Source organism: Scyliorhinus canicula, chromosome 14 (assembly GCF_902713615.1).
Source record: "Scyliorhinus canicula chromosome 14, sScyCan1.1, whole genome shotgun sequence".
Classification (NCBI taxonomy): Eukaryota; Metazoa; Chordata; class Chondrichthyes; order Carcharhiniformes; family Scyliorhinidae; genus Scyliorhinus; species Scyliorhinus canicula.
In genome coordinates this window covers 32,993,658-33,006,997 of record NC_052159.1, presented here as the reverse complement: position 1 = coordinate 33,006,997, position 13,340 = coordinate 32,993,658, and the positions used below count along the sequence as shown (strand labels likewise).

The 13,340-nt window shown below is 42.9% G+C and overlaps 1 protein-coding gene across 1 annotated transcript in view; it reads right to left on the bottom strand.

The window, feature by feature from the left end:
- Window positions 1–13,340, bottom strand: part of vps36 (vacuolar protein sorting 36 homolog) — a 53,957-nt gene that overhangs the window by 36,555 nt on the left and 4,062 nt on the right. Inside the window, exons 3-5 of the mRNA XM_038818820.1 lie at window positions 11,162–11,232; window positions 6,217–6,331; window positions 438–527 (exon numbers count right to left, since the gene is read on the bottom strand). Of these exons, the coding sequence (XP_038674748.1) occupies window positions 438–527; window positions 6,217–6,331; window positions 11,162–11,232 (276 nt within the window). The remainder of the gene's footprint in view (window positions 1–437; window positions 528–6,216; window positions 6,332–11,161; window positions 11,233–13,340) is intronic.

Genomic DNA, 13,340 nt, shown 5'->3' with positions numbered 1-13,340 from the left:
TCTCTTCTCCCATGCTCAAATGAAAGGGCTCTAAATGAAATGAGCCAATTCCTAATGGATATGACTACATTAAAACTAAATGCTTCTAATAGTCAATTTTACTGAAACAGGTCAGTTGAGATTGAAATCAAGATACATCATCGAAACATGGCATGTGGGGCTCTAAACTTCATCTGACCAAATCTGTGCACTTGGGAATATTTTCATCCTGACGAACACACAAAAATGCTTTGTTTACCAACTGCTGCCTGTTCAATAAGCAAACCTTCCCGACCACTATTTCTCAACCTGCCAACCATTTCTTCATTCAAAAAGAATTGTACGAGCCTAGTGTTGGACGCAGGCAGATCTTATATCACTTCTCATACGTTCAGATACAGTAAACCTTTTGACTGATCACCATAAATCAAGGCAGAAATTTCCACATTAATACCTACTTGCGATCTACTGGGTGACTGCATCGGCTGAGATACTGAAATACGCTCCCATCTCTTCTGAGACAATTCTTCTGACAGTCGTCTGTAAAACTTTAACAACAATGTTAAACATTAATCGTGCGTGTTGATAACCACCATTTTGCTCATGCTATTCTCAGATACAATTTGAACTATTATAATAATAAGATTACAACTTGTATTTGTGCTTTAAACATAGTCAAACAGAAGGCATTTAAATTACCATACATTTAAGGGTTTGAATATGCCTTACTACAAAGCTCTTAAGAAATCTTAATGCTATATAATAATGATGCTCTGAAGATCGATCCTCGGCATTAGGGAATTTAATATGTACCACAACTGATATTACTTATGCTGGAAAATATTTGTGGGAATACTGCTTGGGAGCAGGATTGGGGGTTGACTGTAATTTTTCCCCTTGTTAAACAATCTTCCAACACTCTCGCTTTAGACTCATGCATACACAAATTGCCGAGATAGATGGAGCAAAGAATCGGCACCTTCAGGATGGTGTATCAGAAAAGGAAACATTTATGGAGGATAAAATATCAATCATAAACACGCAGTTAGAGCATGCAGAAATAAATTCAAAGGCTTCATTGATCGCCCAACTTGACAGAAAACTGACTTTTTTAAAGCTTTTGAAAATCATGAGCTAAATCATCGCATAGCATCAGTTTCAACCTTGAATTTAATACGATTTAAATGGAGACCCAGCAGTCTAAAAGATTGGACCAACAAGTCCAATTTTAACTTCAAACTGGGACGTTAAAAAAATTGTCGTTACTTGTTTTAACATTTTTCATACAGATGTTTATCATTACTGTGCTGAATTGATACTGTTATTGTAGAGCAATAAGAAAATCCAAATAGAAATAAGCAAATGGAAACTTAGGATTTATAGGATTCCCGAGGGATATGAGCAAAGGTGGGTAAATGGAGTTAAGACATGACCTAATACAATGACAGAATAGGTTTGAGTGGTTGAATGGCCAACTCCAGCTCCTTCTTTGCTTCTCTCAGCTGCTTTCAATCTTAAATTATTACATAAGGGTCTATATTAACCCATGTTTTCCAACAGGATGCTGTGGTCAGGGGCAGCTAAATTTGGGTCTGCAAGGCCAGTTTTAAACTATAACATTCAGGAGGCTGTACGAGGTTTAAGCATACAAAAGGACACAGTGGTAGTCAGCAGAGAGGCCTTAAAAATCTCTGGTGATTATTACAGTTTCTAGGATTTGTTTGTGGGCAGTGACGAGTAGGAATGATCGCCCAAGGCCCACAAAGGTTCCATTTTAAAAAAAATTTAGAGTACCCAATTATTTCTTTTCCAATTAAGGGGCAATTTAGCGTGGCCAGTCCCCCTAACCTGCACATCTTTGTGATGTGGGGGTGAGACCCACGCAGGGATGGGGAGAATGTGCAAACTCCACACAGACAGTGACCCGGGGCCAGGATCGAACCCGGGTCCCTGGCGTCATGAGGCAGCAGTGCTAACCACTGCATCACCATGCTGCCCTACCCAGAAGGCTTCCATGCCTCTCCCCAATCTTGGCCCTGCCTCTCCCCAGTGCTGACATATCCTGTGGATTCTGTCACCCACCCCCAAATCACTAACCATGCCAGGTACCATTCTCTTGGAACTTCAGCATCCTTGGGCTCCCAACCATCAGTTTCATCATCACTTCTTCTACTTTGTCCGGGAGACGGTGTTGCATTACATTTATGAGGCACTGGAGTTAAAGTGGCCTGGATCTGCCTTTTGACTTGCCTGCCTCATGCACCCAGAGTTAAAATGAACCCATTGATCTTGGTTTGATCTTTCCAGACATGATAACTGGTGGAATGGCACTCCTAATCCATCATCACTTCTGCTGGGCAGTAATTTAATGAAAATATTGCAGAGTTTCCGTGATTACAAGGTTTTGTTTTAACAGCAAAGACTAAGGTAGTGAAAATTGAAAAGTACTGCTCCTATAATGAACAGCAACTTCCTTTAACCACAGCTAATGAACACTGTTCCTAATAAGTAATGTGCCATATCGCTGCAAGGAAACAAGTCTTCTTAATGTACACTGGATAACATGTCTACTCCACAAGCATCTTTGTACACTCAACTGTCACAGGAAGTTCAGAGCAGAGGTTCCTTGTACTTAACAATTAGGCTAGCCAAATAGTTTTATATTACTGTGCCAGTTTTAGGAAGAGTTGTGCTCCACTGCCATAGGCACCCCTTCCCAACTCTGTCAACGTTTTCCTCTTGCCGCTCAGAGGCAGCAAGTCTGATGATAGTTCACAAGACTCTTAATTACAGCTCTTCTATTGCCTCTGGGACAATACAATGCCAACTCCATAGCATCCCTATAGTGCAGAAGGAGGCCGTTTGGTCCATTGACTCTGCAAACTCTCTGAACGAGCACCTTACCTAGGCCCAATACCCTGCCCTATCCCCGCAACCCCACCTAACCTCCATATCTTTGGACACTAAGGGGCAATTTAGCATGGCCAATCCACCTAACCTACACATCTTTGGACACTAAGGGGCAATTTAGCATGGCCAATCCACCTAACCTACACATCTTTGGACACTAAGGGGCAATTTGGCATGGCCAAGCCACCTAACCTACACATCTTTGGACACTAAGGGGCAATTTAGCATGGCCAATCCACCTAACCTACACATCTTTAGACACTAAGGGGCAATTTAGCATGGCCAATCCACCTAACCTACATATCTTTGCACACTAAGGGGCAATTTAGCATGGTCAATCCACCTAACCTAATCCACCTAATCTTTGGACTGTGTAAGGAAACTCCCTACAGACAGTTACCCAAGGCCAGAGTTGAATCTGGGTCCCTGGTGCTGTGAGGCAGCAGTGTTAACCACTGTGCTACCGTGCCACCCTGAGATTTATTTCTGGAGCAATAGAATACAAAAGCAGGGAGATAATTTATATAGAACTTGTTTAGACTACACTTGGGAGTACCATGTGCAGTCTAGTTTCCAAACTATGAAAAAGATAGTGGAACTCCAAAGAGAAGGTTTAATGGGCTATTACTGGAGCTGAGGATGCAATTATTAAGTAGGCTGGGCTTTCCCTCAAAAGAGAATTAATTTTTCTTTATTTATCCACAGGATGTGGACATTGCCAGCACAATCAGAATTTCTTGCCCATTTCCAATTGCCTTCCAGAAGGTGATGGAGAGCAACCTTCAATACAACCGATACGCTTGTTGTGTCATTTCAGAGGGCAGTTAAAAGTCAACTACAATGTTCTGGGTCTGAAGTCTATCAAAGACTAGACCAGATAAGGGTGGCAGATTTCCTTCCCTAAAGGGCATTAATGAACCAGGTGGGGAACTAGCTTTTGTTTTAATTCCAGATTTATTTAATTAATGTAATTTCCTCAATTGCAGTGGTGGGATTTGAATTCATGTCTGGACCATCTGTCCAGGACTCTGAATTAATAACATTAAATAAGAATAAAATAGACTGGAGAAACACAGCAGGTCAGGCAGCATCTTTACAAAGAGAAACAGAGGTAATGTTTCAGGCAGGTCTGCAACCTGTCAGTTCTGATGAAAGGTAGGCGGCCCGAGATGTTAACTCTCTCCAACTATATTTGGTTCTTATTTCAGATTTTCAGCATCTGCTGTATTTTGCTTTTGCACCTCTGAATTACTAATCCAGTTAACGTAACCACAATGCCATCAATCTCTCCAATACCAAGGAGTAAACTGATAGATGTTAAGGCATTCAGTTGGGTAGGGAGAAGCAGCTTCCACTTGCGGGCAAGTCAAGAACAAGGGGGCATAAACATACAACAACCACCAACAAATCAAATAAAGAATTTAGGAGGAATTTCTTTGCACAGAAGGTGGTGCCAATACTAAACTCACTGACACATGGAGTGGTGGAAGAAAATAGTGCTGATGCGTTTAAGGTGAGCTTTGACGTATACGTGAGGGGGAAATAAGGAAAGATACAGAGATTTACATCCAGGTCTATTAAGAGAGTTGAGGTGTAGTAATTTTTTTTTTTTTTTTATTAATAAACAATTTTATTGAGGTAGTTTTTGGCTTTATAAACAGTTACAGACATCATCAAAAAGGAAGCAAAAAAGGCAAAAATGTGCAAACATCCACGTTCTTTCAATACTTCCACCGTAACATATTGCACAAGCCCGCTCCCCTCCCACCGGTACTACCCGCCATATTTTCCCTCCTACTCTACTCTAAACCCCCCCCCCCCCCCCCCCCCTGCTGACGCTCACTCTCCCGCAAAGAAGTCAATAAATGGTTGCCACCTCCGGGTGAACCCCTGCACAGAACCCCTCAAGGCGAACTTGATTTTTTCCATCCCCAGGAAACTCGACATGTCCGCAAGCCACCACTCCGTCTTCGGGGGCTTTGAGTCCCTCCACGCCAATAGTATTCGTCGCCGGGCTATCAGGGAAGCAAAGGCCAGCACATCGGCCTCTTTCTCCCCCTGGACGCCCGGGTCTTCCGAAACCCCAAAAATTGCCACCCCTGGGCTCATCACCACCCTTGTTTTTAGCACCTGGGACATGACCCCCGCAAATCCCTCCCAGTACCCCCTCAGCTCAGGGCATGCCCAAAACATGTGAACATGGTTGAGGTGTAGTAATTTTAAAGGGACAGAAGGTCTGGCCGGATAAGGGCGGAAAAGGGAGTGCAGTGGATAAAGGCCCTGAGAAATTATTCGGGCTCCCCTCAACAAAAAACTAACAAATGATGGTTCATTATAACATGGCACATGTATTGGCTGAATGTGCGTGAGAAAATACAGTTTAATTGCAGTCAGTCTGATTGACAGCAAGAGGATGACTGTGTTAGGCCAATTTTGACCTTTGGGAGTGGAGGAAGAGAGGGGAGCCGGAATGGGATATAGGGAACATGAAATGGAAAATGCTCGAAGGTAGTTTCCTGGCAGTCAGCCCAGGCTGACTCTTACTTCCAGGCAAATCAAGGTCATGTCAGGAAAGTTGGATGTTTGGAACCAAGTTCAGAGATTTTAAAGGATATTTGTAACGGCATCTAGCTTGAAAGGGGAACACCTGTAAGTAAAGAGAGAGCAACAGAAGAACATGGAAGATCAAGCCAGCTGAAAACACAGAGTAGGGAAATGGAACTGAGAAATACAAGCCAGCTGGTTACCAATTGTAAAACACAAACTTTTTCGGACAGTGGGTACACGCGCGAGTCGGAGGCATGCCCATTGACAATCAAGAAGCCAATTTAAACGCCAATTGACTGAGATTTTATGTTGTCCATCTGCTTTTATGGTTGGCGGGCAGGCCGATTAGCAAGGTGGCCTTTACGTTTAACCTGTAAACTTGATCAAGGGCAGGATAAAAGGCCATGGCTCAAATAAAATTAACAAATGTGTCTGGGAACAAAGGCCTGTGCCTGATTGTGCTGCCTGGACACTCAGGATATAGTTTTCCCGCTGATATTTTTAAAGCTTCAGCAGCTACTTTAGACAGCTTCACAGTGGCTGTTCCCACAAGGGAGCACATTGGAAATACAAGCCCACACACGCCCCTTTCCCGGTGCCTGCACCCCCCCCCCCCCTCCCCCCCCCCCACCCCAGACACACACACACTCTCCCCAGCAGCACTCAGCCTTTCCCAGAGCACAGTTCACATTGGATGGCCATTAATTGTGTTTACAACATAATCTCGGGTGGGAGCAGACGCAGGGTGCACCTGCAACTTCAAATTCAGGCCATACTTACCTCAATCTGTCCATGTTCCTTGAAAGACAGTTTTATGTAAGAGTACTTGCTACTCTGATATGGGCCAGCTTCTTTGTTGGGAGGAATTGGTTGAAGATGAACTACTATTTTGGCACTGGAAACAAAACAAAAGTGTTTGATTTTTAGTCATTGACTTGGTCAAAGATAAAATGCAGTGTTGTAAATGTAAATGTTACACATTCAATAGATGGTCTCAACAATACCTCTTTATTCAAATTTGGCCAGGAAATTATATAATTCAACTGGGGATTAAGACAGTGTGGGGACGGCGGGAGTGGTGCCGGCCCCTTCCCCACCCTAAACCTAAAACAGACACGCAATGTCCTGAGGCGAGGGAGAGACCCAGCAGCCAATGGGGACAGAGCATGGGCAAGGCAAACTGCTTTGAGGACCACAGGCAAGCGAGATGAGAATGCAAGTGTGAGGGATTTTGGGGGGGGGGGGGGGGGGGGGGGGGATCTGAGAGGGTGGGGGGAGGAAGAAGAATATGTGAGGGGGTTGGATTGCAGGGAGGGAGAGTGTATGAGGGGGTTGCGAGGGAGAATGTGTGAGGGTGATGTGGGGAGGGAGAAGGTCTGAAGGGGATGTGGAGGAGGGAGAGTGTGTGAGGGGGTGCGGGGGAGGACAGTGAGAGGGGACTTGCAGGGGAGGAAGAGTGTCTGAGGGGGTTGGTGGTAGGGAGAGGGTGTTATGGGGAGGGAGTGTGTGAAGGGGTTCCGGGGAGGGAAGTGTGTGATGGGCTTGTGGGGAGGGCGAGCTTGTGAGGGAGTTGCGGGGGAGGGAGTGTGTGAGGGGGTTGCAGAAGGGGGAAGAGTTTGAGACAGGGTTGTGGGGAAGGAGAGCTTGAGAGAGGACTGCGAGGGAGAGTTTGGGAGGGGGGAATGGGTGGGATGGAGGGGGGGGGGAGAGAAGATCAGTGAGTATTGTTTGAAATGCATGATCAGAATCACGGCTTCATAGTTAAAAGATTAATCGAATTTTTGCAGAGCTAGAAACTGCTAAAAACATGCAATTGACTGAGCAAACTCCGGCGCTTTCAGACACTTGGTTAGATGCTTAAAATCAAGATCGGCTTATTTAGTAATGAGAAGCAACACTATCAATCTGGCAGTCAAAATACTGGAAAATGATGCAATAGAAGAGAAGAAAGCTAAGCAAAAAGGAAGTTTGTCATTTTATTTTAAAGCCTTGAATTATTGAACTGTTTTTTGGTGTCTGCCTTTGCTTTCATGGGGGCGAGGGTTGGTGGCAATGGGTGAGGTTGCTGGGGGGTTGCGAAGTTGAGGAGTGCCCAGAAATTAAGGTAAGAAGATTAAGGTGCAGCCTCTGGGCTCGCATCTTGCCAGCGTTTAGTTGGAGGGAATTGTTACTCATCCAGTACCGGACATCAGACAAGCAGTACGACAATTCAGAGACAGTGGATCGAGAGAGGCAGAGCTCAGTGTCGTCAGCATTCATGTGAAACCTGACGTCACCAAGAGAGAGAATATACAGACAAGAAACAGGAATGTCGAAGGAAACATTCCTTGGGGTTCTTTAGAGGTAATAGTGTGAGAGAAAGAAGAGACATCAGTGCAGGTAGTTCTCTGACAAGACTGCATGTCACATTTTAAATGTACCCAATAAAACAAACACCAATATTGAAAGCCTATAATGAAGTTTTTTTTAAAATTCCATATGCTCCATATTTCGGGTTGATGCCAAAAGTAGTTGTTGATGTAGCAATTATTGTTCTCTTTTTTAAATATTGGAATGATACGGGCGCTGTGTCCACAAACCTTTCCGATCTGACTGCTGCAAATTATTAAATATCACAAATCCAAACCTGAACAACAAACCTGACTGGCTGCTGTATTATTAACTTTGCATTGCTATGTTTTATCAACTTTCCCTCCTCTTCCGGAGAGCCATCATTAATCTCGGAAAGCCAAAAGATCAACTGCCAGAGGATTGCAGGCCCTTCCCAGAAGAATAATAAACTAACCTCATTAATTACTGTAAAACCTGTGTTAAAGCACACGCTCCCTAGCAAAACAAAAGCTTCACTTCCTTCTACTGCCAAGAGAAACACACCGCACTGTCCCTTAAAGTAGAAAAATTATATAAACATAGAATCGCTTGGAACAAATATTGCCTGAATGACTCGTCCAAATTGGAAATTAGAGGGTATTTTTCTGGTTTTTGATTTCAGTCCTCTTATCGCTTCACAATGAAATTCTTCCATTTCCATTACTTTTTTTTCCAAATGGGATCTTTTGAGGTTAGATATGGTCAGATTACTTGATATGTAGTTAAAGGCCACAGTGATTCCACAGAACTAAGTAGCAATTAACTAAACTAGGAACAGCCCATCTATCCAATACAATAATACCACATTTCTGAGAGTGTATTTTTGTACTCTTAACTCTTATACACAGGGAACTCCAGAAAGTTAATCTTCAATTTCTGGACAAAAGTTGGAACTCACAAGAAACATTTATACTGCGAATTACAGCGATGGGAACGATCAGCTTTCAAATAAATAACTACTCCTCACATATGGTAACTCATTTTCCATTTGAAGGAAGTTATGTTAACATTAAGTATATTTTATTGTCTAACCTATATATTTGATGTAAGTAATGTTCACTTCCCCCCCACCCTGTTTCTATTTAAAACTTAAACTATCCTTTTAGGACCAAACACAATTATGTTCAGGGATTATCATTATTCGGGGATGAACACGTTGGGCCCAGACAGGGACGAGAACCCTGGGCCCTCAGATCCGAAGTCTGATGCATTACTGACTGAGCTACCCAGGCTCATACAGAGTTGGCGATGCTACTGGACGGAGAGCCGTTATTCAAAACCGTCCTTCACTGACTGCAAAGAATGGAACATAACAGACGAGCAGCAGGGGGAGTCTCTTTGGCCAGTATGGAGATCGAACCAGCGACCCAGACGTAATTAGCACCATGCTCTAACCATCTAACACAAACTTTAAAATGACTAACCATCACACTGATTGGAAAACGGAGTCCAATTTAGCAGATAAAGTGTGCAGAGTGTGAAATACATGAGAGTTAATTAACTGAAGTTTAATTGGAATGGTTGCTGTCTGGAATCACTCAGATTCAAAACACCAGCTGGTGGTACGTTGGCTACCTGCCATCTAACATGTAGGTGAGAAACCAAGTGATACACCTACATTTTAAAAAAAATTGTAAACATCTTAGCGTTACATCCATATTTTAAAATATCCATGGTAAACTGCATTCAGATAGTTTGAAATTACCCAATTTTCTAAACATAAATGAAATAAAAAATGAAAATCGCTCATTGTCACGAGTAGGCTTCAAATGAAGTTACTGTGAAACGCCCCTAGTCGCCACATTCCGGCGCCTGTTCGGGGAGGCTGTTATGGGAATCGAACCGTGCTGCTGGCCTGCTTGGTCTGCTTTCAAAGCCAGCGATTTAGCCCTTGCTAAACAGCCTCATTAATTACTAGTGTAGTCTGATTTTGTTTAATATTTTAAATGAAACTACACTGACATTGAGAATGTCACTCCATTACTTCAGAAAAGAGACGAATTAGGAAATTCTGGGCCTGTTAATTTAATGAGTTATGGAAAAGTAAATAGAATCTGTTGTTACGGGCTGAGTGACTGAGATCAAGAGAGTCAGCACCCAATAGTAAAGGCTGAGGTGTGTCCAACAAACCTAGTTTTTTGCTCGAGGTAACAGACATGGTAGACAGGAGGGTATCTATGGATGTTATTTATATGGACTTCCAAAAGACATTCATGAAGGCTCCGTATAAGAGGCCGTTGACAAAAATGAAATTGCATACAATTGGAGTTTGCATAGAAAATTGGTTAGGAGGTCAGAGACAGAGAGTAAAGATATTTCAAACAGGCAGGATGTGATGACTGGTCTTCCCTCCCTTAAAATTAGAGCTAGGCCATTGAGGGCGATGTCAGAAAGTTTTTCTTTCCATGAAGGATGGTGGAAATCTAGCACTTGCTTACGAAAAACTGGAGAAGCCAAGACGATGACAAATGCCAAAACTGAGATTGATAGATTTTGGTTGGTTAAGGTATTTACGGTTATTGAAACAAGGCAGGTAAACTGTGTCAAGAGACAGATCAGCCGTGACCTAACTGAATGGTGAAACTGTCTTAAGAAGCTGAATGGCATATTTCTGTTGCTAAATTCACAACAACCAGTATTAAAAAGTGCCTTTGACATCATTTTTTTTAAAAGTCAAAGACATCTTGCAGGTACAGGGTCAGACAGAAATTGGTGCTAAATCAAAGTAGGAGACAATAGGGCAGTTAACCAAATATTTTTCCATACAGATGGGTTTTACACCACATCTTCAAGAAGAGAAAAGCAAAGACCTTTAGGTGAAAGTACACAGGGCCTTTCAGCAATTGTAGGAGCGAAGGAAATCGAGGATTCACAAAAGGCTAGAGTTCGAGGAACGCAAAGCGCTCTTGGGATTGTAGGGCTGGACAAAGTGACAGAGATTGGGGGACTCAGGGCTGCAAAGGGATTTGAGCAGGAGGGTGAAATTTTTATGATTGAATCTATTCTCATCCTGCAGAATTTCTTGGCCTGGCTGCAGGTATTAGCATTGATGTATTGCAGAATTTTAGATGCCCTGCTAACTCAAGCTCAATCATCCATCTAATAATGCATTGGTTCCAGGCACTGAACATGAAATTCTAACTTCAGTTCATTTTACTGGGGCGGCAGGGGAGGAATAAACACCATTTTCAGTAAAATTATCAACCTATGGAATTTCACACTGCAATTTTTAAAAAATGTACCCTGTAATTGAAATCACTGGTTAGTCGGATTTGAACATCAGTCTTACAGGACCATGGGGACAAATAGAAAAGGTGGATTTATAGAAAACCAATGTTTCAGTGTAAGGCCTGACCTTTTTCCTATTCCAGCTGCCTGTTCCTCAAAGAATATAATCTGTGACAAAGGTAAAGCGATGCAGGAATCCTGTAGGAAAGGAAAGTAATTGTGTGACAAAATCCCAGCAGCATTTTTAATCAAAACAATGCGACAAGCAGGTAACATTTTGCCTTCAACATTTTGATTTAGCAAGGATCAAAATATGGAATAATACAACAAAATGCTGAATATATATAAAACACATTGCACATCACAAATGTGGCAAAGACCACATTTTGATATATTGAAAATTAATGAAAAACGTCATTTATTAACATTGACTATAATTTTTTCTTAGATTAAAAAAAAAATCGAGACTTAACATTTCATTGGTAACATACTGCAATGCTGATAGTGGGGATTCAATGATGGTAATGCCATTGAATCCATGGGGCAATGCTTAGATTCTCTCTTGTTGGAGATGGTCATTGCCTGGCACTTGTTTGACGCAAATTTTATTTGTCAGCCATGTAAAGGTGTTGCTGCATTTGGGCATGGACAGCTTCAGTATTTGAAGAGTCATAAATTCTCTCATGATTGCACAACGTTAAATCTGCAACTCACCGCTGTTGAAGGAGGTGTGGGGATCGTGGTTGGTGGAGGAACTGTAGTTGGCAGGAGCGGCATAATTATATCACTGACGGTAAGCCTGGACTATAGTTGCCTTGACAATGAATGAAACTTAATTTTCTTGGACTACAATACTTGTATTTGCTAAAATCACCCTTTTTGTAGGTGGGAAATAATTCAGTTTTATGACTAACAAACATCATGATGCTTTTGTATGAAATTATGCAGTAAATATTTTCACTAGTGCTCGGGCTAAGTGGTGATAGTTGACTGATTTGTTGATATCTCCCAATGATAAGGGATAAAATCAGGGCAAATACAATTTTTGTTCCCCATTAATGTTCACTAAAAGTGTTGCAAATCATATGGCTGATCCGTAGTGTAAGTGGCATGCTATCCACTTTCGCAGGGCAATATGAAAGCTCAGTTGTACAGACTGACTGAAGCTTTCATCAAATTGGCAGAATTTGAAATGTATATAACCTTTCAAATGGCATCCTCCTCCACCATCCAGCTGGGCAATACTGCCCTCGCCTGGTTCCATTCCTATATATCCAGTCACGATCAGAGAATAACCTGCGATCATTTGTCCCAAAATCATTACCCCTGGAGTCCCCAAAGAGTCTATTCTTGGCTTCCTGCATTTCTCCTCTCCATTCTACCCCCTCACCCCTTCCCCGGCTACATCATCTGAAAACCCAGCTTTAGGTCCCACACATAAGCTAACGACACCCAGCTCCAGCTCACCACCACCTCTCTCGAACGCTCCCTTGTCTGTGATATGTCAAGCTGTTTGCCCGGCATCCAGTCCTGGATCAGCAGAAATTATAGAATCACTACAGTGCAGAAGTAAGGCTTTTGACCGTCACGTCAACGCAGAGCAAAAGAATCCCCACACCTGGAGCACCCGGAGGAAACCCACCCAGACATGGGGAGAATGTGCAGACTTCTCACAGACAGCAACCTAAGGCCAGAACTGAATCCGAGTCCCTGGCGCTGTGAGGCAGCATTGCTAACGGCTGCGCCACTGTGCTGCCCTCTTAATTAACTATTGGGAAGACTAAAGCCATTGTCTTCCTTCCCTGCTGCAAATTAATTTCCCTCTCTCCCCACCCCACCCCGCTTCTGCCCTGCAACTGCCCGAGGTGGACCCAAACCATTCACAACCTTGTTACCATATTTGATCCTGAGGCATCGACCGCATAGCCACTCCATGAGCAAGACCGCCTATTTCCATCTCAACTCATCTGTTCCAAAAATCTTGCCTCTCTCTTTGTTACTTTGACACTCTGTAATGCTCCAATTCTCTCCTGGATGGCCTTCTATTTTCCACCCTCTGTCAACTCAAAATCATCCAAAACTCAGCTGCCCACAGCCTAACCACACCCAAGTCCTGTTTACTTATCGTCCCTGTGCTCACTGGCCTACAACTGGCTCCCAATCCGGCAATGCCTTGAGTTTAAAATCCTCGTTCTTGTTTTTCAAACCACTTAATGGCCTCTAGTCCCATCTTGATAACCTCCTAGAGACCTGCAACAACCCAAACTCTCTGCACTGCTCCAATTTTGGGCTGTTGATTGTAATTG